Source organism: Camelus ferus, chromosome 13 (assembly GCF_009834535.1).
Source record: "Camelus ferus isolate YT-003-E chromosome 13, BCGSAC_Cfer_1.0, whole genome shotgun sequence".
Taxonomy (NCBI): domain Eukaryota; kingdom Metazoa; phylum Chordata; class Mammalia; order Artiodactyla; family Camelidae; genus Camelus; species Camelus ferus.
Window position 1 is genome coordinate 26,817,074 of NC_045708.1, and position 27,430 is coordinate 26,844,503.

A 27,430-nucleotide genomic window follows, 5' to 3' on the forward strand; every position below is an offset into this window, starting at 1 on the left:
AAAAACACCCAATTTTCTGAATGAATGAAATAATGAATAACACAGACTAGGAACTTAATGTTGAGTGAAAAACTTATCACTGTTCTACACTTCAATTAAAAAAAAAGACTTAGGCTATTTCCAAAAAAAAAAAAAAAAGAAGAAGAAGAAGAAAAGAAGAAGAAAGAAAAACTTATCACTGTCTATACAATATCACCCAGAGTCTGGTATTCACTCAACAAGCAACCCAGGGAAGAGTGTCAGATCCTGTTCTCCAAGCCCTTGGAATCTGAAAAGGTAAATGTGACTCAGGGCCTGCACTCTGGAGCTCAGAGTCCAGAAAGAACTTGGAATATGTGTTGACTGCTGATTTTGTTAGGCCCTGTAAAAAGAGCTTTATGGTAACCATCTCATTTACTCCTCACTGACTATAGGAGGTTGTCCAAGGACAGAGCGCTTGGCAGAACGCTTGGGACAACAGACCTGAGACCAGGCAGGCTGGACAAGAGCTTTGGCAAGCCAGTCCTGACCCTTGGGTTTAGGCCCAGTCCGTGTGACCTTGCAGAAGTCATAGTCTCTCTGGTCCCTCCATGCTCTAGCCAGTGTCTGAAGTGTCTGATTTCTGGGGTTTTTCCGACGTCCCTTTAACCCGGGCTTCAGAGGCTGCCCAGGGTTTTTAAGTGTCGGTCCGAGGGATGAGGGACCTGGAGCAAAGGAGGAAGGTCACTGAGATCAGTAGGGAGGGGGTCGGTGAAGTCCGTAAAGAGGGCTCAGCGGGGAAGGAGGTCGTAGGAGAGAGGGACAACCACAGACCCTGCTTTCTTTCCCAGTCTTCTGCTCCCACGTCCTCCAGCACCGCCACCCGGACCTTCTCTTTGGCTGTGGAAGGAGGGCATTCCCTTTCCCCTACCGGGTCCCTCCACCGCTTCCCCAGGCTGAAAGGCGACACATCCTTCGCGAACCAAGCGACTTGACTTAGGCCCCTGATCGTTTGGCCCGGGAACTCGCAGCTCGGCTCATCTCTCCTCCAGGTCCACTCCCCCTGCGGCGCGCGACCACTTGGTCTGCGCCGCCTGCATTCTCTGTGTGCGGGGCCCGCCCGCACTGCGGGGGAGAGTCCAGGAGCCGCCCACGCCGCGCTCCGCGCTCGGCTTCGGCGTCTTCTTGGGACGCGCGCGGGCTGAGGGACGCGCGGGAGCCGGGAGGGTAGCGATGGCGCGGCGCGCGGGGAGGTAGCCCGGCGGGACGCCGGGAGCGCGGGGGCCGCCATGGCCCGGCGGCGGCGCCGCGCCTTTATCGGGCTTTTCCTGGTACTGCTTTTCGCCTTCGGCACCCTCATGGGCCTACGCACGCTCAAGGCTCCGGACGGACTCCCGGCGCTGGGCCCGGGCCTGGAGCTGGCGCCCTTTGAGAGACGTCCAGAGGGGGGCCCCGCGCCCGCTGCCCGGGCCCCGGCCGCCCCCGCCGCCCCGCCGCCGCCGCCGCCGCCGCCCCGCACCGCGGGCCCGGGCAGCTCCCCGGGGCCGGCCCCCGCGGAGGCCGAGCCCGCTCCCGGGCAGAGTCTGCGCGTCTACTCGGACCTGCACGCCTTCTACTACTCGTGGTACGGGAGCCCGAGGCGCGAGGGCCACTACATTCACTGGGACCACGTCATGGTGCCGCACTGGGACCCCAAGATCTCGGCCAGCTATCCCCGCGGACGACACAGCCCCCCCGATGACTTGGGCTCCAGCTTCTACCCAGAACTGGGGCCTTACAGCTCCCGGGACCCCGACGTCCTGCGGGAGCACATGACCCAGCTAAAGGAAGCCGCCATCGGTGAGTTCCAGTCCCCCGCAATCCTGGGCCCCCAGCCTCGCCCTTATTCGTTCCCACACTCCAACTTCCACTGCTCCTATCACCCAGCCTTTGGTCCCATTTACTGATCAGCCTGGCTTCTTACCCCTTCTCTTCTAGAATTCTTATTCAATGCTCACCAAGAGGCACTCCCCATCTTCTAGTATTGAATCCTCCACCTCTGCCCTCTGCCCCAACACAATCCAGGGCCTTTTGCTAGAGCGGAATTGCTGGGAGGGCCAGTGGAAGGCGTTTGCACCAGGGCTGTCCCAGGTAGGGACAGTGAGGAGAGAAGGGCAGTCTTCATGTCTGTTGGGTTTCTAGGTTTGGGTAAGTGAAGTCTGGGGTTCAGAGCAGTAGAACCTGGGATACCCTCTGCTTTCACACCAGGCACAGAGTAGAGCAGCACTCCTTTCTACTTTTGTTGGCTACAGAAAGGAAAGTTTGCTCACGTTACATGATGGACTGTGCTCTATTTGCAGTAAGGGGCCCGGGAGCTTTTCATCAAGAACTCTGCTTGGAAAGAAGTCCCTCTGTAGGCAGGCTGGGGTGGGGAGGCTCACTTATTTTAGATTTTGTCACTGAATTCTGCTGGATTTTACGGTACATTTCTCTTTCTCTGGAAATGTATAGTGAATAGGGGAAAAATTGAATGCCAGATACAATGGTGGGAGGTATTCACAGATAAATAGCACAGAGGCCATCCCTCAGGATTCTACAGTCTCGAGGAGCAGGCAGTTGAGACAAATGTTATTTTCCACGGGAAGCATAAAATGACCTCTGCTCAGGGCTCCTCTCCCTGTGGGACCTCAGAGGTGCGCCTCTCTTCCAGAGATAGGACTGTCACTTCCAGGTGGGTGTGGCATTGTCCACCCATTTCTCTTTGCTTAACTGCTTGCTAATGCAGGCCACAGGCCGGCTGGGGCCTTCAGGCCCCTTCCTGGCCGGAAATACTAGGTTTCCCGCAGCTGCTGCGCTTCAGCACCGCGGGCGTGGACAGCTCCAGGATGCGAGGCTCTGGGATCTGATTTGCAGGAAGAGAACCTGGCAGGAGCCTCGCTCAAGGTTTCATTAAGAAACCATTTGGCAGTTGAAGATGGTTTGTGAGGAAACAAATCTGTTGTGAGGGTACTGTGTGTCTCCCAAGTAACCTCTGTGTTGTGTCTCAGGCGTTCTGGTCCTGTCCTGGTATCCACCTGGCATGGCTGATGATAACGGGGAACCCTCAGATGACCTGGTGCCCGCCATTCTGGACACCGCCCATCAGTATAACATCCAGGTGAGTCTCCAAGAAGAGGTTAAATGCTCTCTGGCTCATTCTCGAGAGTTCCCCTCTTTTGCCCACAGGGATAGTGCCTACTAGAGATCTTGGCGTTAGCGTAGGTATGCAAATACACAGCAAGTGCGGGGTTGGGGTTGAGAGTCTAATGAATAGTGCCTATGTCACTCTTATTTTTTGAGTTCTGAAAAAAAATTTGGGAAAACCAAATATATAAGAATTGGGAGACTAAATAAAAATCATAGTTACAGAGGTAAGGTTGGAGACCCTGACCCTGGAAAGAGGGCAGACAAGGCCTCAACTCCCTAGTGGGAGGCAGTGCTGGGCTTCAGGGAGTAAAGCACAACATGTACTCTTAGCAGGCAGGCTCACTTTCAAGAGGAGGGCTGAAGCTGTCCAGTTGTTTCCCCCTCAAATAAGTCATTCCCCTCACCCATGGCAAAGAAGAAAAAGGATGAAGAGGAGCCCCACTCCTGTTCCCAAGCCCATCACTGACACGTTAAACGAATCTGGCGCATTTTTGCATTGACACAGCTTCAGTATGCTTCTTCCCACAGTTTCAGGCAGCTAGTGCCAACCACTGGAAGCTGGCACATCACTTGAAACCTGTTAGCCACCCTGCAACAGCCCATCAGAATGATTCCCAGAGGCCCTGCTGTAGGAGGTGGAAAAACTTCTCAGTCCTCCTTTTTTTGGCCCTGAGGGCAGGGATTGCTTTCATTTATATTGTGCCCACCACTGCCAGGTCTCTCCTGAACTCAGCCTCTTCTTCAGGCCATATTTGGAGCACGAGCCTTATAGGTTGTGGCCCCTGGACAGATCCTCACCTGACCAGTATCTCCTCTGTTTGTGGCAGGTGGCCTTCCACATCCAACCCTACAAGGGCCGGGATGACATCACTCTGCATGACAACATCAAGTACATCATTGACACGTAAGGCTGCTCTGGGGCCTGGACTTTGGTGGGGGTCAAAATGGAGGCAGGGAAAGAAGATTTGGAGGTGCAGGTTAAGAGAAAAAAGGGCAGAATGCCTGTGTCCCCAGCAACTATTTTATAGTAAAAGAGTACTGGGCTTGGAGATGGCACCCTGGGTTTGAATTCTAGTTCTGTGGCCTCCAATTTGTGATTGGAGGTCAGCCTCTTAACCTGAGTCTCATGAGAGTTACATGAGCTGATATAGGTGAAAGCGGCTTGTACGGTGCTTGCACATTTCATTCATTCATTTATTCAAAAAATATTTATTGAGTGCCTTCAGGTGTCCAGGCACTGTCCTAAGTCCCAGTTGTACAGTATTAGGTAGGACTAGCAAAATTTACCTTCTAGTGTGTGTTGGGGATACAGCAGAGCAGACAGTAGTTACAGATGACAAATCATATAGTGATCCATGCGATGAAAAACTAGTATCAGAATAAAGTAGGGTGTTGTGTTAGCATGTGCCCAAGGAACTACTTTAGAATGGGTGGTGAAGTGAAGCTCTCTGAGACGGCATGTGAGCCAGCACCTGAATGGAGAGTCGGCTCTGCAAAGATCTGGGGCAGGCAGAAAACTCCAGGCAGAGAGCTATCAGCTCCAAAGGCCATACTGTGGGTGAAGCTTGACAGCACCCAGTGTAGCCACAGTGTAAAGATAGCTGGCGTAATAGCAGGAATGGAGGTGGACAGGGCCACATGGAGTAAATGGGGCCCTTGCAGGTCTTGGTAAGGAGCAGTCGGATCTGATTTACTGGATTACAGGGAGGTGGAAGTGGGGGCTGGGAGACCAGTTAGGGGGCTGTTGATGGGTGCAGTTCAGATGGAAGACGGAAGATGGTGGTAGCTTGGCCTAAGGCAGGGAAGTGAGGCTTGAACAGAGGAATGACAAGGCTGGGGAGAGGGAAGGAGGGAGGGAACTCAGTTGTTGCTTAGAGGCATGAGTCCAACTGTGGAGACTGGCTGGATGCAAAATTGTACTTGGGCATCAAGAAAGATCTCCTCCAAGGCTGGCGCTCCAGCTGTGCTGGCTTCTTTCATCCCAGGCTGCCAGCTCAGGCTCTTCTTTCTCCTGCTCCTCAGGTACGGCTCCCATGGTGCATTTTACCGCTATAAGAACAGCATGGGTAAGAGCCTCCCACTCTTTTACATCTACGACTCCTACCTGACATCCCCTGAAGCCTGGGCCCACCTCCTGACACCAAACGGGCCCCACTCAATCCGCAACACCCCCTATGATGGGGTCTTCATAGCACTGCTGGTGGAGGAGGGCCACACCCACGACATCCTGGCCGCTGGATTTGATGGCATGTACACCTACTTTGCCTCCAACGGTTTTTCCTTCGGCTCCTCCCATCAGAACTGGAAAGCCGTGAAGAACTTTTGTGATGCCAACAACCTCATGTTCATTCCCAGCGTAGGGCCTGGCTACATCGACACCAGCATCCGGCCCTGGAACAACCACAATACGCGGAACAGGGTCAATGGCAAGTACTATGAGACAGCCCTGCAGGCGGCCCTGACAGTGAGGCCCGAGATTGTCTCGATCACCTCTTTCAATGAGTGGCACGAGGGCACCCAGATTGAGAAGGCCATTCCCAAGAAGACGCCGACTCGGCTGTATCTGGATTACCTGCCCCATCAGCCCAGCCTGTACCTGGAGCTGACGCGCCGCTGGGCAGAGCACTTCATCAAGGAGAAGGAGCAGTGGCTGATGTGAGGGGCCTGCAAGCATGGGCATGAGGTGCTGATGTCCCAGCCTCACCGGAAGATTATCACCCCTTGGGTGTGGTTGGGTGCTTCTGGGCCCATCAAGCCAGGGCCCATGGAGGACAGAGCTAGTTCCTTAGGCAAGTGGTGCCGGGGTGCCCTGCAGGGACAGGAGATTAGGTGGTATTCAGAAAGGGAACCCCAGGAGCTGGCAGGTGCCTGAATTTAGCCCAAGGCAGCTCCACATCCTCAGTCAGAACACTTTAAAAATAATCCCTTCTAGCTTGGAACTCAGCTGGTGTCACTGAGTCACCAAGTCACTGCTCTTAGAAGGGTGTCAGGGCTCTGGGCTAGCATGCACCCCGCTCCCATCTGCCAGCCTGCATCCTCGCCAGGCCTTCTTCCCACATCCTCTGTCTTCCCCAAGTTAGGGAACCATATTTGAGACTTTCTAAAAGGGAAGTTCTTGGTTTAAGCTCTTCCCAGTAGATTTCTGAACCCAATTATCAGGAAATAATCCTGAGCATTCACACATTCACACAACACATACCAGTCGAGCACCTTACAATGTGCCAGGTGCTGGGGGAAACCTTGACCAGGAATGGTTCCTGTCTTCCTAAGCTTACAGGATCCCACCTCCCTTGTTCGGTGTGGCCTTGTAGCTAGTGCCTAAGCACGGCTATGGGCATTTCCTTTTTGCAGTTTTGCCCAGTGCTGGGAGTTCAGTTCTTTCTCCTCTAAGAAAATACCTCTGTGCTCCAGAGCCTCCGTTTTCCCGAATGGATATTTAGCTCCAGGGAGAGGACTAGGACGCCCCTCTCCCTTTAGCTGTCTGAACTGAACGAGGCCCTCTCACTAGAGCCGTTTTCAGTGCTGCTGTGATTTGTATTGAATATGATGTGGTGTTCTGATTCTTAAGTCAGCTTTCCTCTTGCTCCCTTCAAGACTTCACAAACTCTGACCCCCTCAGTCAGATTCTGTGACAAACTGACATGTGGGATGGGCTGGCCATAGTGCAAGACTGCTTAAGGAATTAGTAGTTTAAAATAAGATTTCTAGAAGGAATAATCTAACAAACCAATGTTGTTTTTTTTTTTTAAAAATAAACTAATATGCTAATTGCAGGGACCCTCAAAGCAGGCCCTTGGACGCTCTGTTGGCAAGATTCTTAGGATCTACTTGAAAATCTGTACATTGGAAATCACTGTATTGAGAAGTTTATGGGCTCAAGACTGAATCCCAGCTCTGGAACCTGGGGTGCAAGGTGGGAGGTGAGGACGTGGGCCCTCCTGGTCTCAAAGACTCCCAGCTCATTAGACAACAGATACTAAAACCCCACCAACAGATGGGGCAGACCTGGACCCCTCACTGTGACTTAGTTGGGGAAATCAAGGCAGGTGGGGATAGGTGAAAAGTGCTGGATGGTGACCTGGAGTAATTTATAGAAGGGAGTAACACTGAGGCTTCGTTCGACATATATACACAAAACACAAGAAATGTGCTAAGACCAGGGGGCAGGGGCAGTCATTCTCACGCACTGCTGATGGCAATGCAACTTAATTCAGTTCTTCTAAGGCCAATCTGTATCAAGAGCCATAAAAATGTCCATACACTTTGACCCAGTAACCTTACCCCAAGGAAATAATTCAGAAGAAAATAAAGCATTTACAAAGTTGTTTAAAAGCAGTATTATTTCCTATTAAAGAAAAAAACAAAGTTGAAACACCCAACAGTAATTATGTTTAACACTTGGTATACATCCGAATAAAGATAAAGGCTGCTGAGTAGACACTGGATTTAAATAAAGATTTTACAGGTATAATTTATTATAATTCATATTATGAATAAATAAGAAAAAAGTGGCTGAAAAAGATAGTAGAGCTTTGTTTCCCAATATTCTTTAATTTGGAACCCCCGCAATCCCCACCTCCCCCCAGTTGAGCTTACTTCCCACCATTAAAACAAAATGACGCCTCTGCCAGGCAGTTACAGCACAGCACCGGGCCCCTGGTTCACAGGAAGCTCTGCAATCTTTATCTTGACCTGGTTCCCGCTTTAGGAGTAGAGACTCATGCCTTTGGTCACCTGAGACTTTTAAAAACACCAGCTGGTGCTTTAACTGGCTTGGGCCTTAAATGCCACCACCCACCAGAGAAGAGGCTCTCACTTGATTCCAAATTTGTTATTTATTTTTCAAAAATCTGAAGAAGAAACTTATCAAAACAAGGCCCTCCTGGGAATGTTCTTCAAGTCTATTCAGCTTTTGGCTGATACATGAAATTACAGATAGTACATCAAACTTCTCCAACCAAGGTGTGAGCTTAACCAGCAGCTTCAGAGGCCGGGTCTGCAGTGTCGGGAAAGAAACTTTGCCTTGAAAAGGCAGACTAGTAACACTGTAGCCCCAGCGGCCTCTGCAAATGAGGCCTTGCCAGCCACCAGAAGACAGACACATAGTGTCCAGCACCAGTCCTTGGGCCCTCCCTCCTCAGGAGCTTCAGGAGCAGGATCAGGGTGAGGGTGAGGGGAACAGCCCATACTTCTGCAGGATGGCTGTAGTGCTCTCCAGGGCACTGAGGATGAAATGGAGGACAGTTAGGGTTTGACTTCTCAAAGCCCGGGGCCCGCCAGAGTCTGACGATCAGGGACCTCTAAACTCTTCCATCTTCCTATGCTCTGTTCATCAAACCCTTGATGAATCCTGAAAAATCCAGCAAAGGCTAGCAAACTTAGTTCCATTCCACCCACCACTTCTCTAAACCTGCCTACCCACACCTCAGGGCAAGATAGGAGTGACAACTTGTTATCAAAGCTTTTTTTTTTGCTTTTGTTTTCCTTTTTTTCCCCCCATCTGCCAGCCTCCCTCAAATCCTATCCTAGTGCCACAGAAAGGAGACTCACCAACCAGGACGAATGATGCCAAACTTTCCAGGTACAGACAAGTCAACCACAGTTGAGCCTAGTCGGCATTTAGGGCTCTGGCCATCCCCAATTGGTCCCCCATCAATGACCAAAGACAAGTGAGGCCAGAGGTCTTGGAATTCCTGAGAAGAGGTAGAGAAAGAGCATGGATACTACCCCTGGCATCTGCAACACTGTCATACTGCCCAGGGCTCATTAGTAAGACAAAGGCCACATAGCTCTAAAAAGGAGGCATCTTTCTCCATGCAGGGGAAGGAACCTCATTAAGTTAAGGTCACCTGTGGCAAGGACACTGCATTTGCACCTAGGACACTGCATCCTATTAGGTTTGGAGCCCCCACCCCCAGGTTAGCACCCCAAGTAACATGTATTTAGAGCATAAAGAAAACCTTGCTATGCCAAGAGGAAATGCCCCATGTTGCTACACTTCAGGAATTATAAACGCGATGATCAGAGTCCTAGGGGGGAGTCCAGAGCTGTGGGCTCCCCCCTCAACTTTCCATCAAAACTGTGTGTGACTGTATGCAAGTTACTTTACCTGGGGCTGTAAAAGAAGGAGGCTGGACTAGATGGTCATTAATGGTCCTTCCAGCTCTACCACTCTGATCCTAGATCTCAGTGTAACTCTGGATCAGGGTAGGAGAGAAAGACTGGGTGGACTCTGTAAGTGCATGTCATCCGTGCTCAAGCCTGGGGCTAGGGCAAGATTTTCCCTTCAGAACTGTGGACTGAATTGTTAACTGAGCCAGAGCACCACTCCCCACCCCAACCCGTCATGAAGACACTGCAGTGGCAGTTGCACCTGGGAATTTGGGATGGGGGATCATAAATACCAGTTACTGTCTTGGATGGGTCAACTACTTGCCGAAAAGGTAAGACTCACCACCCCCACTGCCTAGGGTATAGCCACCAGGACCAAGTAAAGCTTGCAGTCTGAAAATAAGAAGGGATGCTGGGCTCTCACTTACCAAAGCCCCTCTACCCACTCTCAATAGGTATGGGCATGGAAACCCCATCACTTTACTATGTTCCACATCTAAGTTCAGTAAGAAGAAGGAAGTGTGCTAAGTCAAACTGCTTTGTGTCCTCATTCATTCTAAGCTATTCAGCCAAGACAGGATTAGGATGATCCTTTCTTTGACGTGGCTCGTGGCAGAGGTAAGAGAACAGGACCAGGAGTCCCTGGGATAAGTGATTTAACTTTTCAGAGTCTTAAGTTTCTTTACAACGACTTGTAAAGACTTACTGCCTAACTGTGTTCTCCAACAGCTGCTACCCTCACAAAAATGGAAAAAAAATGGACTATACTTACGTCTCTTAACCTTAAAAAGACTGAAAAAACATCATCTCCCCTTGCCTCTCAAAATTTATAAAACTTTTCTGAGATTCTTTACTTTGGATTCCCCCACCCTAAGTGGGCAGACTTCCCACCATTAGACCAAAAGAGTGACTCTCCTGCCAGGCAATTCTAGTGAACCATCCACCCCTCTGGTTCAGAGGAACTGTGACCTAGTGATGTTTCCACGTGGAGAACTGGTTAACTCTCACCTCGACCTTCAGAGAGCTGGCCTGGGAGCTGAGGTTGGCGCTGGTGAGAGCAAGTGGCCCCCCAAATACCTGGGCCAAGTCCTGCATGAAGGCATGATCAGGGATCCGGATGCCTACAAGCTGTGAGGTAAGGAGAAAGGGGATCATGAGAAAGGTTGGAAGGGGTGGGGGAGGGGTCTGGCCTGGATCCTAGTGAAAGCCAAACGGAAGGAGTCTGGGGACACAGGAGGAAGTCTGACTCACAGGAGTGAAGGGGTTCAGGTCCTTGTTGAGCTCCTCTGAGCGCTCCATCACCAGCGTCACTGGTCCTGGCAACAGGTCGTTCAGGAGCCCCTCAGGTACTCTCACATGGCAGTACCTAGAAGACAAAAGGGGCACAAATCCAACCAAATGAAAAGTACTGCTGGTCCAATTCCAGACTCCAGGCAGATCTAGGAAAGGTTACCCCAGGGACTACAATGAGACCGCCTGTCTTCCCTCTTCACCTCCCAAGAGCTTGAGCAGAAGGTGGGGCTTCAGAGGAGCACCCCAGGCTTGGAGTCCACCTGCCTCTGGTCTCCGAGGCCAGCTGCATCACTAGCACACTCTGTGTTGTATTTTCTTCACGGCACTCCCTACTAAATTAAGCTACCGTGTCCCCCACCTTTCCCTTAAACCGTGGGAGTCCCCCTATTACCACAAAAGCGCCAGAAGAATAGGGACCCCGCCTGCCTCGTTCATCGCTGCGCCCCTGATCTCGTTCGAGGACTGGCAGACGCTAAGTACTCCATACACAGTTCCAGTTCCGGATTCCTGGGTGAGCCTGGACAAGCCCCTCCCGCTCTCTGCGCCTCAGTCTCCCAAGCCTGTCACCGGAAACCCCTCCCGCGGTGCCGCCCCCAGCGGGGCCGGGTCGGGGCGGCCTCACCTGTAAACGTCGGCCACGCGGCCCAGGCATACGGCCAGCGGCTTGATCTCGTTGCGGCCCTTGATGCGGTACACGGCGCTTAGTGCCTCCGAGCAGCTCGCCGAGCAGGCTAGGCCGTACAGCGTGTCAGTGGGGACGGCCACCACGGCGCCGGCGCGCATCTCGGCCACGGCGGCCCGCAGCGCCTCGGTCCAGCCGGCGCGCTCCAGGTTTGCGGCCCGCACGGCCCCGCTCCCCGGGAGCCGCAGCAGCCGAGCCCCCGGCGCCGCCGGAGCGGGGCTCGGCGGGCGAAGGAGACGCTCTCTCCAGGCGGAGCCCGCCGGCCCCTCGCTCAGCCCCATGCTGGCAGCCACCGCGGCCCTCAGCCCCTTACACGGACGCACCGAAGACATCCGCCCAGGCCCGCTTCCGGGAGGAAGTGACGAGCCCAGTCAGCTTCCGGTCCGGGAGGCTCTGCCCCACCTCCGCGCCGGGCAACTTAAAGGGACCGCGACCCCCAGGAGGATTGAAGGAGACCGGTGGGGACGGGGCGGGGCGCAGCTTTGCGGAGCCTTAGCGCAGCGCTGGGAAGGGGGGCGGCTGAAAGGGGGGCGGTGGTCGGGCCGCGCAGGCGGAGATGGAATGGGGCCCGGGCTCAGACTGGTCACGGGGGTGAGAGGGGGCCCGTCGGGGCGGGGTGGGGAAGGGGCTCCGACCCCGCGCAAGCGCCGACCCTGACCGTCTGTCTCGCTCTCTCCCGGGCAGGGAGGCTGCCGGCGTGGACCGTGGGAAGGCGGGGCTGGGGCTCGGCGGGAGGCCACCCCCGCAGCCGCCCCGGGATGAGCGCGCCCAGCAGCTGCTGGACGCGGTGGAGCAGCGGCAGCGGCAGCTCCTGGACACCATCGCCGCCTGCGAGGAGATGCTGCGGCAGCTGGGCCGCCGGCGCCCGGAGCCGGCTGGTGGCGGGGTCAGTGGCCACCCCGAACTGGGCCTGGGAGGTGGGGACTGCCCACTGGCCGCACTTGCTAAGCCCTAGCTTCCCCTGGAGGGTGGAAGTGCCTCCACAGCTTTATCCCCTACGCCTTTCAAATGGGCGAGAGGCTTTGAAAAAGTTAAGTGCTAGCCAGATGCCAAGTGGCCATCTCTTGTGGGGCCTAGTCCAAGGCCTTTCCTCCTAGCCTCACTTTTTCCCCCCTGCTCCAACCAGAACGTCTCAGCCAAACCTGGAGCACCCTCCCAGCCAGCTGTCTCCGCCAGAGGTGGCTTTCCAAAGGATACTGGCGATGGAGCTGCGGAGCCCTGACCATCCCCGAGGCGGGCGCCCTGACTTCTCTCCCTCCCCGGGGCTGGTGGCTGGACTCTAAACAATTCCCTTTACAATAAAGGGGCCAGTCCTCACAGGCAGTGGCTGGTACTTGGCTCTCAGCCTGGGGTGGCAGCTCTGCTAGCAGCTGGGTTCACTCCCACTTCATCCTGGCTGAAGGCAGTGCTGAGCTTTGAAATGTAGCCAGCGAATACCCAGTCTGACTACCCGGATTTGGGCGGACCAACAGTGCTCGCCAGCGTGGTCTGGCCTGCTTTGGGGGATCCGGTGGTGTTACATGTCCATTTCATGCTTTGGGGGCTCCTAGCCCCACAGAACACTTTTAGCAGAGCCTTGATTAAAAGGAAACCTGCAGACTCTCCTGGTGACCGACCTTTCCTTTCTGTCCCCTCTCTAAGACTTTGATGGCTGGGGAGGAGGGGGAAGTGGTTGAAAATTGTCAACCATGGGTAGGGTTGGGAAGAAATGCCACAGATACTACCAGATTTAAATAAGCATTTAATTAGGATTTCATTAGTATTTAATATTGCTTTTTCAATTCCAAAAAGTTAAATTTTCACTTCTTAGCAGATATTTTAAAGTACAATATTAAGTTTATACAAAATGAGCAATTAAGCAAACACTATTATTTCACATTCTTCAAAAATACAAATTCATATTTATTCTTTTTTGGGTTTGGAGGTTTCTTCCTTTGGAAGTACTGAACCTGTAACGTTTTCATATCGCTCAGTGGAAGTCCGTTGTTCCCATGTTTCACACTTAAATAAATTTGATAGGCTTTTACATAATTCAAATAAAACTATTTGGGATTTTAAAAACTGTCGCCAAGACCTCTGGCCAATGACTAGTGTGTGTCAAAAAAACAAAGCTCTCGTGGGTCTTGCCTCTCCTGGCCAGAAGGTCTGAGCCAGAGATTTAGCAAAAACCTATTTCCAGCCACCTTCCCCAAACAGGGACTAGGAGTTCACAGGGAAAGGGAACTCTAACCCTTGAACTCTAACCCCCACCCCTACATTCTCCAAAACACAACAAAGGATGTAGACTGTTGAGTCAAACAGTGCCCTTGGGAGGCCTGAGGACACAGGGGAAAAGGGCAAGAGAGGCCTCTTGGCACCACTAGGAGGATAACAAGGATATTGCAGAAAACACCCCTGGCTTTTGGTGAAAAAAGATTTTATGAAAAATTTCCCCATAAGAAAACGAGTAGAAACTGCGTTGAGCTGAGAAAGTGACATGCCATTTTCACCCAATTTGAGGCCCAGAAGGCACACCACCAAAAGGGCAGTGTGTGGTTTTAAACTTTGCTTCCAGTAAAAAAGCTTGTACTATGTACATATTGACATAAAGATCCAGTTTAATTTGCATTTTTCAGTGCAGACTGAGAAGCCCTCTCTTGAATAGGAGTAACAGTGAGAAATGCCCAAACTGATCATCAGCTTCCCCAAAGGCATGAGAAGAAGCACGGGACCCTTTCCCTCACCCCTCAAAATACGCAAGAGGAAACAGGCTGAACTGACTACCAATCAGAAATATGCATAATTCTGTTTTGTTGCCTCTCCCCTCCCCAGCATTTAGGAATAGACAATTTCCCATCTATGTCACAGCAGAACCATTTGCATATTGGATCTATGGAGCTCTGTCTGCTTTGGCTTAAGGATATTTTAAAACTTCTCTATTCTTTAGCAGCCTGAGAATTGAAGATAAAATGGAGTGGGGAGAGGGGAAAGAGGGGGAGTGGGGGGAAGGAAGAAAGTTGTTAAAGCAGATTATTAACAGCTTTCTTTACTGGATTTAATGAGGCTGGAGGCCTTTTTGCTTGAAGAGCCAACAGGGCTGGGATGGGGAGCAGTATGGAAATGGCTCATGTTGCCCCCCCCCCACTACCACCGTCACCTCCCCAAACATATTTCTGATTGGTGGTGTAGGAAAACTGTAAATTCATTAGCAATAATGTTGCAGTTCCACAAATCAATGGTTTCAGTGACTCTGGAGAAGTCTTTAAGATTAAAGACGATGGACGTGATTACAAATATAGAAGTCTAAAAGGTGCCAGGTGTCTACCTAGGAACAACCTATTTCTTCCTTTCAGGCATCACTGTGTAATGGTTAAGGATCTGGGGAATGGCAAGGGACCAAGAAGTGATGAAAAAGGGCCTCAGTCAGCAGAAGGAAACAGGACCTGCAGCAGTTCTTCAGAGAGCCTGAGGGGGCGCCCTTGGGCACACAGGGAAGGCTTGCATAGATTGAGCAGTTGATGAGAATGCATAATAGTGTTTCCCTATGGACAGCCTCATAGCACGGGGCTGATCGAGTGGAAAAATGCGGCCAGGCCAGGGCCACATGGGACAACAACCATCAAGCTACACATATTGCACCAAGGTAAGTGCTCTTCTTTTCACACCTCAATTTAACTTTTTTTTTCTGAACAAAAAATAAAAACTTTGTGAAAGTATATATATGTATGTATATATATACACACACACACATACACACACACACACACACACACAAAGAAATTGCAGCAACTGGGTTAAAGATAAAATAACCTAAAGTGCTTTTTTACTTTATTATTTCTGTAATATACCAATATGAGGTTCTGCAAACTTGTCCCTTTGGACACATTCAGCATTATACAAAGTCTCTCAGGAAAACCCACCCACCCTCCATTATCCCCATCAGTCCACTGCCTTGACCCTGAAGGTAAAACTCTCCAATCTACTGACTCTCCTGGAGGTGGTGAAGTCCCTTGCTTCCACCCAGAGAGGTCTTCACACCTTAGAGCCCCTCCTGGGCTTTGTACGGTCATCTCCTTATTAAGGTGGGGTGGTGGTGGTTTGCTGAATGAGACCAACTCCTGTTGTCAAACTAGTGATGCCCCCACAAAGCTGGCCGGACTGCCAGGAAAGGCAGGGCCAAATTCACTAAGGCAGTTTGGCGGTGCCAGCCAAAGCTTCCTACCACCTCCTAAGCCCATGAACTCCAATTTCTGGTGCTGAGTAGCACCCTGTAAAGGGGCAGCAGAGCTGGAGATGCCAGTGGGAGCTTGAAGTCTCAATCTACAGGGTGAAAATGATTAAGGTTATCATGGGAAGAAAAAAGGCTTCATTTCACCTGCCAGAAGTCGGCAAACCTTCTCTAATCTCAACCTCCATCCATTCCTAGGTTTGGAAACCACTCTCCACAAAGGCCCTCTGTGGCTCCACTTTAGCCAGCAGCCCTTTCTTGTCCAAGGTTCTTGGCACTAAAAGCCAGGCTGAAAGAAGGGGGTGGGCGGAGGGGGAGGGTACTAGAAGACAAAGAAGGAAAGGAGAGACTGCCTACCCTGTGGAGTAAACCTGCCCTTTACAACTACTCGCTGGCATTTTAAGCACACTCCTGATTTTTCAAAAGCCGACTAGATCTGATAACCCCCCTTGTAAACTCAAGTCACCCTCAAAAGGCAGATACTTCAACTAGAAAAATCTGTCAACCTAAACACTGTTTCTTCATCACCCCCAAACTTTGGACAGTGGAAAAGCCACTGACCTGGGCAGGCCCAGCACAAGCACAGCCTAGATGAACCAGAAAGAAGCAATATTTAAACTATGGGTGATTCCAATGGCCTTTCCTGGGCTTCTGTTTCCCAACTCAGCAACCAGGGAACCGAATCTCAGGTGAGCCTAGGGATGGGCACATGAAGAGGGAATTTGAGACCCCACCATGCTACTCTCTCTCAGAAGGTGTAGAGAAAATAGCCAGGATCCTACCTCAAAGCTTCTTATGGGTGCGAGGCCCAAAGAGAGCCAAGGACAACCCACATTCAGCAGTTGCTTTTCTGGGAAGACGAACCCACTGTAGTAACAGAAGTTTCCTCTTGCCTTATCTACTTCTGCTGAGGTCAGTGGTTGCCAGAACCCACCAGCCTTTTGGACAGGCGAGTGCAGAGGGTCAAAAAGAAACTGATTCTCCCAACTAGACTCTTAGAATGGGAAACCACCAGCTGCTTGTAAGTTACGCTCATTTCCTCTCATGGCAGTAACATTTACCACCACTGCCCTCTTGTCCGAATCTGTCCTTGAACATCCTGTTAAAGGCAGGGTGTCTGGCTCCCAGGTAAATGATCTACTCTAGACACTGTCTTGGCTGGCCTTGAGTAATGGCTCAGAGAAAAGGAGAGAGACAAATGCAGATCTCGTTACCTCAGGGGCTGGGAAAGGAAGGCAAAATACAGCTGCTTTCTGCCCGACATTGTTGACTGAGAGGGGCAGCCCGGTTTGTGGAATCCTGCTCCTGGCTCAAGGCAGGGAAGGGGCCTTGGGAGGCAGAGCCCTAGTCTAGACCTTGGGCCATGCCTAGTTTCTGGGCTTGGAGAGCACGCATGACTAAATGAATATAGCCACTTGAGAGAAACTTTCAATTTTAGCGTGGATTGTATTTTATGTTTTATTTTAAGAGGCAATGACTCAGAGCCAAAGGCAGACAGATGGATATAATTCTACACACAAATCAAAAAAAATTTTTTTTTCCTATAACACAACTTAATGCAACATTGCAAATGAGATAACTTATTGCAACATTTCAGGCTTTTTGGTGGGAGGGGAAGTTTTTGTTTTACCCTGAGTAGAAGATCATCGCTTTGTGTTTTTTTTTTTCTTTTTTGTTTGTTTAGAAATCATATGACTAAGCTGAGCAAGTCACATCCTTCTTTGCACTGTACTAGGCTGTATACAAAATCCCGCGGGGTGAGAGGTGGAGCCGGGAGGGGGCAACCAAAAGCCTGGCTGGAACCTGGAACCAGGAGACCTGGCCCGCTGATGACATGCTGCCCGAACAAAACTCCGGTAAAGCCACACCTTCTCCTGATCAGCAAAATGCAGCTCTTCTGCTCTGAGAAAGAAGATACCATTCAAGGAAAGCAGACCACCGACCAGCAACTGGCCATAAGCCGTGTGTCCATGCTAGGACAGAGCAGGGATGTTCCCTAAGAAAAAAATCACTGTGATCTGCAAGCCCTGGCAACCAACCAATGGAGAGAGCCAGCGAACCAGGAAGGCAAAGACTGTGATCGTGTTGCTGGAGCCTGCTCTGCACATGTGTCATTGACAGAGAGCAGTCAACAACTTGCCTAGGGCCCCTGCGAAGAAGCAGACCATCCCCACTGTCTCGGGCCAGGCTTTCAGCTGCCCGTTTGTGCTGCAGCTGGCTGCAGGAGGGCACCTGCCACCATCACCCTGAGCTCCACCGACACCAAGCGCAGACAACAAAACCATCTCACCATCTCACCGTCTGACCTGCCTTTGCCACCTCCCTCTCTGATGGAGTGAGGATCTGGCCTTCCAAGCAAGCTTCAGCGTTGGTCTCAAAAGACACACCAGGAGGAGCAACATCCGACACACTGAACTCTACTGCCCAGACCACAAAGACCGCAGTGCACGTGATGGGCAGCATCAGATTGATGGAAACCACAACCCTTTCATTTAGAATTTTTATGCGTACGAGTAACCTTAACTTCCAAGTTCACATGACAATAAGCAAAAGTGACATACAGTGCAGCCAAACAGTTCATTTATAACTTAGCTTTTTTTCATTTTGTTTTTTTTTGTTTTTTTCCAAAGATCAGTTCCTTAAAAATGGATGCTCCTGGGATATGAATAGAGAAAATACATCTGAAAGGTGAGGATTTCAAACAGTAGATTTCTTCATCCTTCATCCTTCAAACTGCTGACCCCATGATGGTAGGCATCGCACTTTCTGCTCCCTGCTCGTCCTCTTGTCCCAGAGGCGAGCACTTCTGGGCCTTTCACTTGGAGAAGCTGCTGGTCAGGCCCATCTCCTCCTCTTCCTGCAGTAGTGCTTCAATGGGGATCAGATTGGACGAGGCGTCCAGGCTCTGGAGAGACAGAAACTCTGACATATCCATGGCACGTAGTGTTTCTGTCTGAGGGTCTGAAGGAGTCACTGCTTGACTGCTTGGCTCACAGGAAGAGGATGCAGCAGAGGACGAAAGGGGGATGGGGGGCGGGGAAAAGGTCTGTGGTGGGAGCTTCAGGCTGGGCCCGTCGGGACGCTGGGGGCTTAGCTCTGGAGGGGGCGGGGAGGAACAGCCCTTCCTCCTGCTGGCTGCCCGCTCCTTGGCAGAGTCCCGGCACGCACACTGACACTGACAGGCCTCCTCTTGTTTGATGATGATCACAGGAACACTGAGGCCAATCTGCTGGACAGCGCTCCCTGCGAGAGAGGCGAGAGAGACTGCTCTTCAAGTAGCCGCAGGGCGAGGGCAAGAGGGACAGGAGGGTAAAAGGCTAGCTGAGAGCTGAGCACCATGGAGGCAGGAAGGACGGGAAGGCTGGAAGCCACGCTCCAGGATCTGTGCTGCTTTCAACTGGACCATGTTCCTCCTCAGGTAAAAAGCCTCTGACATGCCCCAACCCCTCCACGACAGAGTCCCTCTTCCTTGGAAGGCCACACACCACCTTAGATGCACCCTGTATTTCCAGCTTCATTTCCGGCCATTCTCCCATGCCAGCCACAGCGGACACCTCCCTTTTCCTGACAGATTCTTCACAGCTCTCGGCTTAGGGGCTCTTCCCTTGGCCTAAATGCTTACTCTTACCTCTGAACACCCAGCATCCTCTCCTGATGCCTCCAGGCAGTGTCTGCAGCGGGCTTATACTTAAGGACCAGCATGAGGGCCACTGGCACAGAGCTACCTACTCCACATTGTATGGACCCTTTAGTCCAGCCTGCCCCGGAGCTCTGAGTTTAGCTTTGCTCTGAGCTTAGGATCTCTTGCTTAGCTTTGCAGGCCTCCGATACACAGTCAGTAACTCTCTGCACCCCGCCAGCCTTGCGTGCATGCACACTCCTGTGTTTTGCGTACCTGCGTTGTACACACACACACTCTGAATTCAGACAGACTTTGTGTGTCTCAAAAGAGCTAGAGACCGAGGGGCAGGAGAAAAGACTGGGAGTCAGGAGGCCTCAGAACTGGCTTTGGCTCTTTCACAAACTCACTTATGACTCTGCAGGAGTCAAGTAATCTTGCAGGGTCCGAGTTTCTTAATCTATAAAGTAAAGAGTTTGAGAAAAGGACGAGGATCTACCGTATAGCACAGGCAACTATACTCAATTTCTTGTAATAACATATAATGGAAAATAATCTGAAAAGGAAAAATATATATGTATGTATATGTATAACTGAACCACTTTGCTGTACACCTGAAACTAACATTGTAAGTCAACTACACTGCAATTAAAAAAAAAAAAGTTTGAGATCTTTCAGCACTATAGGAGTCTCTGACCCAGATGCTGTTTCATTACTGTAATTAGAAAAGAGTCCAGTGAATTAACAGCTGCTCTCTTTAGCATTAACTGTGATTCAAACCTTTTTTTTGGCTACATTAAAGGCTATATCTGAAAGGGAAAGAGCCATTACCAGTTACAGAATGTTAAATGTGGTATTAAAGTCGTAAGTGGAGTAACTTTCAAGAGTTGTGAGAGTATGAAATACTCTGATAAAAAATTGATAAATTTAATTTTAAATTTAAAAAACTGGGGGCAAAGAAACAATCAACTAACTGCCCACAAGGAGCCCACAGAGTTGACTTTCTTTTAAAACTAACACAGAATTACATACCTGTGCTACTGGCTACTGGTACTGCAGTGGTAAAAAACACCTTCTCAACTTTAGATGCTTGCTGCTGGAAAAAAAAAAAATCACATTATGGCCACTCAAATAAGGCAGATCTCCAAGGACCTGAAGCCTCCCAATTGTAATGGTCATCCAAGGGGACAGAAAACCCTCAGTGTTCAGGGATTTTTGCACTAAGCGATGTTTTGTTTGCACTCTGACATGAGGTCACCACACTGGTTGACATTCAGTGCTGACAATGTAGCTGGCTTTGTCCTCTATTCCTTGGCTGTCTCCCAGCTGCCTATTCCAGTTGGTTCTATGTGCTCAAAGTCTCCTCTAAGGCTGCTTTTTTCAAGTGGATGGTCTCCTCAGAGGGAGCCCCAGGGCGAGCTTCCCCCCTAAGCTCTCCACTCCCCGCTGCCTTGCAACATGTCTATGAGACTGGAAAGTTCTTTTTCCCCCTCAAGGACTAAGCTGCATGTTCAGGATGGGCTAGGACTTCCTCTCACAGGCAGAAGACCTCCCACAAAGGTCCTGGGCAGGGTGCTGTAAGCTGCACGGGGCAGCTGCTCCAGGGTGGGCCCTGGACTCAGCCACACCTGGATTCAAGTCCAAGCTTGGCCACTTATTAGTTGATGAGGTCAGGCAGGTAATTCAACCTCTTAAGAGTCTCGGTTTTCTCACTTGTCAAAATTGGGATGACAACCAAAGAATCTCCCCCAGGACTCCCAGAGGATGAAATGAGGTGATGCATGTGGAGCCCTTGGCAAATCATGGCTATTCAGCAAACACTAGCTATTTATAGGATTTCTAAGTTAGACTATAAGAAGTTGTGCCCAGAAATCACCCCCTCACTTTAGTACACTTCCTAATCAATTGGCTATAGGGGTTCTGCTTTCATCGTCTTTTTATTTTTTTTATTTTTAATTTTTTAAATTAGATTTTTATTTATTCATCTTTAATGGAGGTACTGGGGACTAAACGCAGGACCTTATGCATACTAGGCATGCATTCTGCCACTAAGCTATACCCTCCCCTCCTTGCTTTCTTCAAGTCTTATCTTTTTAGGGCTTCATCTTTCATCCCTTTAAGGAAAAAAAAGCGCTTCTAAAATTCATCTAGAAGGAATATGAAAGCTTCTGGCTAAGTCACAGGCAATGACACTATAAAATAATGATGGAGAAATGAGACCCATATTTAAATACATGAAAATGAATTGAGTGGAAAAGGAAGGAGCTGATCCATGCAGTTCCCCAGGGCAGATCTAGGAAAAGAAGATTAAAAAGTGCACAGAGGCATGTGGTTGCCAGAGGGGAGTAGAGAAATAGGTGAGCGAGATTAAGAAGTATAAACATCTAGTTGCAAAATAAATGAGTCATGAGTATGAAATGTACAGTGTGGGGAATATAGTTAATAACTATGTAAATCTCTGGATGGTGACATATCATAACTAGACTTATTACGGTGATTATTTTGAAATGTATGAAACTACTGAATCCCTATGTTGTGCAACTAACATAGGTAGGTCAATCACACTTCAAAAACAAACAAACAAACTCATAAGAAAAGAGATCAGATTCATGGTTACCAGAGGAGGGGCGGCGGGGATGGTGGTAGGGGTAACTGGATGAAGGCAGTCAAAAGGTCCAAACTTCAGTTGTAAGATAAGTAAATACTAGGATGTAACGTACAATGTGATACACAAGATTGACCCTGCTGTATGTTCTATCTGAAAGTTTTTAAAGCCTAAATCCTAAGTGCTCTCATCACACACAATATCTTTTTCTATTTTTTAAATTTTGTATCTATCTGAAACATCCACTAAACTTACTGTGATGATCATTTCATGACATCTGTAAATCAAATTATTATGCTGTACACCTTAAACTTATACAGTGCTGTAGTCAATTATATCTCAACAAAACTGAAAGAAAAAAAAAAAAGAAAAAATGCCACTATCATAAATGAGAAAGTAGGATCATTTTCCGTACATAGCCACCAGCAAATCTAAGTAAATAAAAATGAGAGTAGTGAAAACAATTTTAAATAATGAGAACAACAATAACAACAACAAAACCCAACTACATGGAGGCAGACTAGGTCCTAAAGCTGGAGAGACCTTGCCAGTGACCCTGGCCATCTGAAAATGGAATTAGGTTGCCTCCAGAGGTGCCTGGCACCTCATTTATGGAGTCTGAATGCTCTATTTAGCCCTAAACTACCTTTCCAGTTTGTCTGATGGTGTCATACATCTATCCACTTTCTCCTACTTAGTAGATATTTTCCTCCATCTAGTTTCTACTCATACCTGGAGGCTCACCTGACCCATATGGCCACCCAACAAGCCTTTAGTCTGAACCCCTCATCTGGCAGCACAATGTAGCCATCAAGAGCAGGGGGCCTGGGATTGGTCTGTCTATGCTCAAATCCCAGCTTATGAGCTGTGTGACCTGGGGCTAGTCACTTAACTTCTCTGGGCCTCAGCTCCAGTGGTAAAATCCTATCTACCTCTTAGGATTGTTGTGATTAAATGAGTAACGCATTTAAATGTACTTAGCATAGTGGGTGACATTTAGAGATACAGATATATAGAGACAATAAAAAGATCAGTGTTGCTGGAGGAGTGGGGAGAGGGAGATGGGACAAAGAAGTGAAGCAGAGGAGAAGGTTAGGGGGTGAAACTATTCTGGATACTCTAATGGTAGATATATGACATCACCCATTTGTAAAAATCCACAGAATCCCACTGTACCAAGAGTGAACCCTACGGTAAACTACGAACTTTAGTCAATAATAATGCACTGATATTAATTCACCAACTGTAACAAACACACCACACTGAAGCAAGATGTTAATAATAGGGGAAACTAGGCTGTTGGGGAGCAGGGTGGGGGTTATAGGAAGTGTATGGAAATTCTCTGTATTATCTATTCAACAAAACCTAAAAAAAAAAAGATCTAAAAATAAGGTAGCTAAGGTAATGACTGGCACATGCTAGATCCTCAATTTTTAAAAGGGCTTAGGGAGCACAGTAAAGGCCATACACATAACAAGGGCTTGATAAATCACAGCTGTTGTCATTTTTTTATTACTTTTATGATCTGACACTTTGCCTACTGGTAATGTTAACTAACTTTCTTTCAGACACTTAGACTCTTTAATCAGAATATGTTTTTATGAAAAAGAGATCATGGCCTTTTCACTTTCCTATGTGCCCGAGAGCACCCTGTGTGGTATCTGGTGCATAGCAGGCCCTCAGTGTGTTCAACTGAGCGGCCAAGTCATCTCCTTAGTCATCCAGACTGAACGTTCTGGTAGAAAATGGCCATACAGTGGGCTCTGGGAGCACAGAGGGTTTCTCTGACTTGGCTGCTGCTGTCTGGTCCTATCAGTCCCTTCACCTCGGTCTAGACTCTGCCTTGGAGAAGGACTGGCTTTCCTGAAGCGCCCCTGGGTCTCCGGGATTTGTTGCCTGCATCCCTGTCCTAGCTGAGGGGATTGGATTGCAGCTGGCGTGTCTGTCCGAGTGCCCACTGCTAAGTAAACCTGAAGGCTGTCTCTCATCCTCCTTATTGGATGCACTGACTGCAGCATTCCCTGGGTTTACAGCACTTGGTTATGGGGGAAATGACTAAGTTTCGGGGTGGATACAATAGCCACTTGCTTTTTTGAAGTAAAAGCCTCTGAATGCATCACCTATGGAAACACACGTCACCCTACTGGATCCGTGCATATATAATACTTACCATTTGTTCTTGGGTTTGTGGTGAACTGGTGGCACCATTTAATATCCACTGTAAGTTCTGTTCTCCCATGACTAGGCTGGGCTGCAGGATAGCCGTGCTGGGAGTCGGGGTGATGGTTATAGTGGGATTACCAGTTAGGACAGAGTTGGCATCCAGGGGCAGAGTCTGGACCATGGCTGGCAAGGGCTCAGTAGTACTTTGTGGGTGGGGCGGTGCTGCCATGGCTGATGCCACTGCTGCTGCCGATGCCAAAGCCCCAGCAACAACAGAAAGTCCTGGTACGATGGGCTGCGGGGCCTGGGGGTGCGGAAGAAACTCTTGATGATTAGCAGCAAACTGTGTGCTGTGGGGAACAGGCACTTCTGGAGGTTGTAAGAGAGCAGGGGGGTTGCCAAATGCAGCTTGCTGGGAACCAGTTCCTAGGGAGGGAGCAGGCAGAGGAGCAGACGGTGCCGAGGCTGGTAGCAGAGACTGGGGTGGCTCGGGGATGCCAGGCTGCAGTATAAGTGGAAGAGATAAAGATGCTGAATTTCTTGTGGATGGCGGAACATCACTGACTGACTCTGCATCACCATTAAAACTTTCAATCAAGGCAGCTGGCAAGAAAAAGAAATAGAAATATATATACATATTCCAAGCCTTACGTGAGCCACAAAAACACGGTCATTATGGGCTACACCAAAGACAGGTGAAGTCTGTTAGAGCCAATTCCTTCACTGCTAGCAGGCCGGCCTGCTGCTTTTCATATAATGATATCTCTGGTCAAAGTACCAGGCTTCACAATCAACCTCACTTTCTAACCGTGAAGACCTAGTACGACTCTAACCATAGAAATAAGTGTCCTACAACTTTTCTGTAAAAGAGACTAGACATCCTTTTTGGCGTGACCAGTGAACACAATTTCTGACTACTGTGAAGCTTCAGGGACAGATTTTCATTTAAACAGTTTGATCTACGCGTCTGAAGTTTGGTTTGCGGATCGTACCCACTCATGAATGGGGTGTCACATCAGAAGGGCTCACCACTACAACCTCCCATTTTTTAAAGCCAACAAGAGCTTTTGGAAAAAGGGACCTTCTTCTCTTGAGGGTGCAGGGAAAGTAGATCCTCAAGTAAACCCCTGATGAAAGAAAAAGATGGAACTAGACTGAAAAAACCTATCCTTTTCTGACCCCTCATGGAAAGAACATTTCAAAGGAATTGAAATGTTCACTGTGCGTGTTATCCAGTGTGTCAGCAGCTGTGGGTTCCCGTTCCCAGTGCTGAGGTGTAGCAGGAAGAGTCCGGATGACAAACCTGTCTGTTGAGGATCTCCCTGAATTGCCATATCATCTGACTTCTGGAACATTGGTCCAAAAAGGATTGCTGGTGAAACTGTGCTGAGATTCTGGCCCTGTGTCAAAGAGACAGGCAAAGATGAGAGGCTTGCCATCAGAAAGCAACTCTTCACCACGAGAGGACAAAGAGCAGTGGAACCAGAACGCTCTTCGGATACGCTTGTCTCTAACTTCTCCTTCCCCGAGGTGACGTTTATTTCCCTAAACCTCAGACACTGAGGACGTAGCTCCTCACATACTCTAAAGCTGGCATCAACAAACTCACTTCCTGGCTGAATGCCTGTTTTTGTAAGTAAAGTTGCCCTGGAACAGGCACTCCTGTTCATTTCTGGAAGGTCTATGTGGCTTTTGCACCACAAAGGCAGAGCTGAGGAGCTGTGACAGAATGCATGGGCCACAAAGCCAAAAATATCTACCTGGCCCTTTACAAAAAAGTTTGCTGATCCCTGCTCTAAAAGACCAAATTCTACATAAAAACGATGTTGTATATGATAACTATGTAAGTTTAAAAAGCTGAAGTTCTAAACTGTTCTTAGAAACAATGAAAGGTAAATATATGTAAATTTTAAAAAACTGGTGTTGTATAATATCTATTTCTTGCAACTTGCTTTTCCCATGTAATAATAATATATTGTGAATACCTTTCAAGGTTATTACATAACATCTGATATTCCGATATGATATGATATTTGCATTTTGTAGGGCAGGAGTGACAAAGACAACCACCTCCAAAGTCCAGGGAGCGACAGAAATTCGTGAAGCAGAGGGCAGGGCCGGAGACGCCGTGGCAAACCAGGGAGCCCGCGACCTCGGCCACAGGCCTGAGCTGAAGGTGACACACATGCTGAGGGTTACCAAAGCTCACCAACCATCGAAATTTGGATTTTTATGTGAAATCCACTGATTTATAATTAAAAGCAAGTAACTGAAACAATTTAAAAGCACTGCATAGACCACACAAAACCTATCTTCAGGCCAGATTTCGACCTGATGCCAACTTGTGCTTTAAGGGCATTTTGCAACAACTCTGCTTCTGGGAGGGAGAAGGACCCGCGTGGGGCTGGGCGGAAGTGTGGTGAGCGGAGCTGCCCTCCAATCTACAGGGCCTTACACACAAAACTGCCCACTTGAGCCAAGAGGGGCCAATCATTCTCACATGTCCCATCACTGGCAGAACAAGAGGGGAAGTTCAGTGGTGCTGATTGCCACCATGACAGAAGCTGAAGGCAGAAATCTGTTTAAGGCTTCCAGCTTCCAGTTCGGAGGGAGTTAAGAATCACAGGTCAAGTCAGTGCCTTCAAACTTTCCATCAGGTTAAAAAGTAAGAAATATGTTACATATACACTGATTTCACATTACATACATATCCGTACGTATAACTGAAACAAAAGTCTATGACACAGAGCGTATCCTTACTATGTGCAATGTCTTCTGATCTTTTCTCTTCTGTTGATGTCCTTAAAATGCTGATTATAAACCACTATTTTATAACCCAATAAAGAGGGGCCACCCAGTTGGAAACATCGTGAGCAAACAACCACCATGAAGCTGTAAGCTCTGCAACTTTCTCATGGTTGTTATTTTTGTCCCACCTGTTTACAAATCATTATCAGGAATAACACTGTTAAAAAGGAATGAGTCCGTGTGACTTCAAAGGATTATGCACAACAATGTTCAGAGCAGCACTGTCATAATGGCTCCAAACTAGAAACTGTCCCAGCGCCCAAGGGCAGTAGACAGAACAAACTGTGATACACTCAGTGTAATACTGTTCAACAATGAGAATGAATGATCAATGACTATCTGTGACAATAATGGATTAACGTCTTAAAGTGTTGCAGGAAAGAAGCCAGCACAAACAACTATGTGCCGCGTGATTCCAATTACACAAAACACAAAAACAGGCAAAATTCCTCTTGGGCTGTTAGAAGTCAGGATAGTGGGGCTCCTTAGGGAGAAGTAATGGTGGTTAGAGGGCCTGAAGGGGGCTCTTGGGGTGCTGGAAATGTTGTTTTTTGATTTGGGTGCCAGGTATATGGAGGTGAGAAATGATGATGATTCACCAAGCTGTATATTTATGATAGGCCTACTTTTCTGTATGTATATTATACCTCAATAAAAAGCTTTTTTTTCTTTTAATTTAAAAAAAAAAAAAGAAAAAAGGAAAGTGCTGAGGGGACTGTGACTTAGCCACTGGCAGGCCCCCAGGGAAACAACCCTGGGAGCAAACTGAATGGGAACCGCCCAGCAAAGTAGAGACATGGACAGGCTGGGCCCTGGGCC

At 49.0% G+C, this 27,430-nt stretch overlaps 4 protein-coding genes and 1 long non-coding RNA gene across 8 annotated transcripts in view; 2 read left to right on the forward strand and 3 right to left on the reverse strand.

Annotated features, from left to right (window-relative positions):
* The first annotated feature begins 1,096 nt into the window (after positions 1 to 1,096).
* Positions 1,097 to 7,447, forward strand: MANEAL (mannosidase endo-alpha like). 2 transcript variants are annotated; one of them, XM_032495997.1, is made up of 4 exons: positions 1,097 to 1,797; positions 2,985 to 3,094; positions 3,951 to 4,027; positions 5,146 to 7,447. In XM_032495997.1, exons 1-4 carry the CDS (start codon positions 1,248 to 1,250, stop codon positions 5,780 to 5,782), a joined length of 1,374 nt encoding a protein of 457 aa, XP_032351888.1. In that variant the 5' UTR covers positions 1,097 to 1,247; the 3' UTR covers positions 5,783 to 7,447. The 2 variants fall into 2 exon arrangements, with proteins under 2 accessions (XP_032351888.1, XP_006186402.1); XM_006186340.3 differs by lacking the exons at positions 1,097 to 1,797; positions 3,951 to 4,027 and having other exon boundaries at positions 3,024 to 3,094.
* LOC116668348 lies at positions 4,065 to 5,860 on the reverse strand. The gene is made up of 3 exons (XR_004325518.1): positions 5,720 to 5,860; positions 5,384 to 5,514; positions 4,065 to 5,172 (listed from the first exon to the last, which is right to left on the reverse strand). It is a non-coding gene; the product is annotated as an uncharacterized LOC116668348 (long non-coding RNA).
* Positions 7,448 to 7,939: 492 nt separating the features above from the next.
* On the reverse strand, positions 7,940 to 11,637 carry YRDC (yrdC N6-threonylcarbamoyltransferase domain containing). 2 transcript variants are annotated; one of them, XM_032495998.1, is made up of 6 exons: positions 11,150 to 11,548; positions 10,486 to 10,600; positions 10,243 to 10,362; positions 9,233 to 9,238; positions 8,674 to 8,816; positions 7,940 to 8,345 (listed from the first exon to the last, which is right to left on the reverse strand). In XM_032495998.1, exons 1-6 carry the CDS (start codon positions 11,539 to 11,541, stop codon positions 8,282 to 8,284), a joined length of 840 nt encoding a protein of 279 aa, XP_032351889.1. In that variant the 5' UTR covers positions 11,542 to 11,548; the 3' UTR covers positions 7,940 to 8,281. The 2 variants fall into 2 exon arrangements, with proteins under 2 accessions (XP_032351889.1, XP_032351890.1); XM_032495999.1 differs by lacking the exon at positions 9,233 to 9,238 and having other exon boundaries at positions 11,150 to 11,637.
* A 20-nt stretch (positions 11,638 to 11,657) lies between these two features.
* On the forward strand, positions 11,658 to 12,809 carry C13H1orf122 (chromosome 13 C1orf122 homolog). The gene is made up of 3 exons (XM_032496001.1): positions 11,658 to 11,800; positions 11,894 to 12,095; positions 12,336 to 12,809. The coding sequence occupies exons 1-3, from the start codon at positions 11,766 to 11,768 to the stop codon at positions 12,429 to 12,431; spliced, it is 333 nt and encodes a 110-aa protein (XP_032351892.1). The 5' UTR covers positions 11,658 to 11,765; the 3' UTR covers positions 12,432 to 12,809.
* Positions 12,810 to 16,848: 4,039 nt separating this feature from the next.
* MTF1 (metal regulatory transcription factor 1) overlaps positions 16,849 to 27,430 on the reverse strand; it is a 36,240-nt gene continuing 25,658 nt past the window's right edge. Inside the window, exons 8-11 of one of the 2 annotated variants that reach the window (XM_014560592.2) lie at positions 25,107 to 25,203; positions 23,811 to 24,406; positions 20,068 to 20,128; positions 16,849 to 18,659 (exon numbers count right to left, since the gene is read on the reverse strand). In XM_014560592.2, the coding sequence (XP_014416078.1) occupies positions 18,232 to 18,659; positions 20,068 to 20,128; positions 23,811 to 24,406; positions 25,107 to 25,203 (1,182 nt within the window). In that variant the 3' untranslated portion in view covers positions 16,849 to 18,231. Of the gene's footprint in view, positions 18,660 to 20,067; positions 20,132 to 23,810; positions 24,407 to 25,106; positions 25,204 to 27,430 lie in introns of both variants that reach the window. The other variant, XM_006186341.3, reaches the window with a different exon arrangement.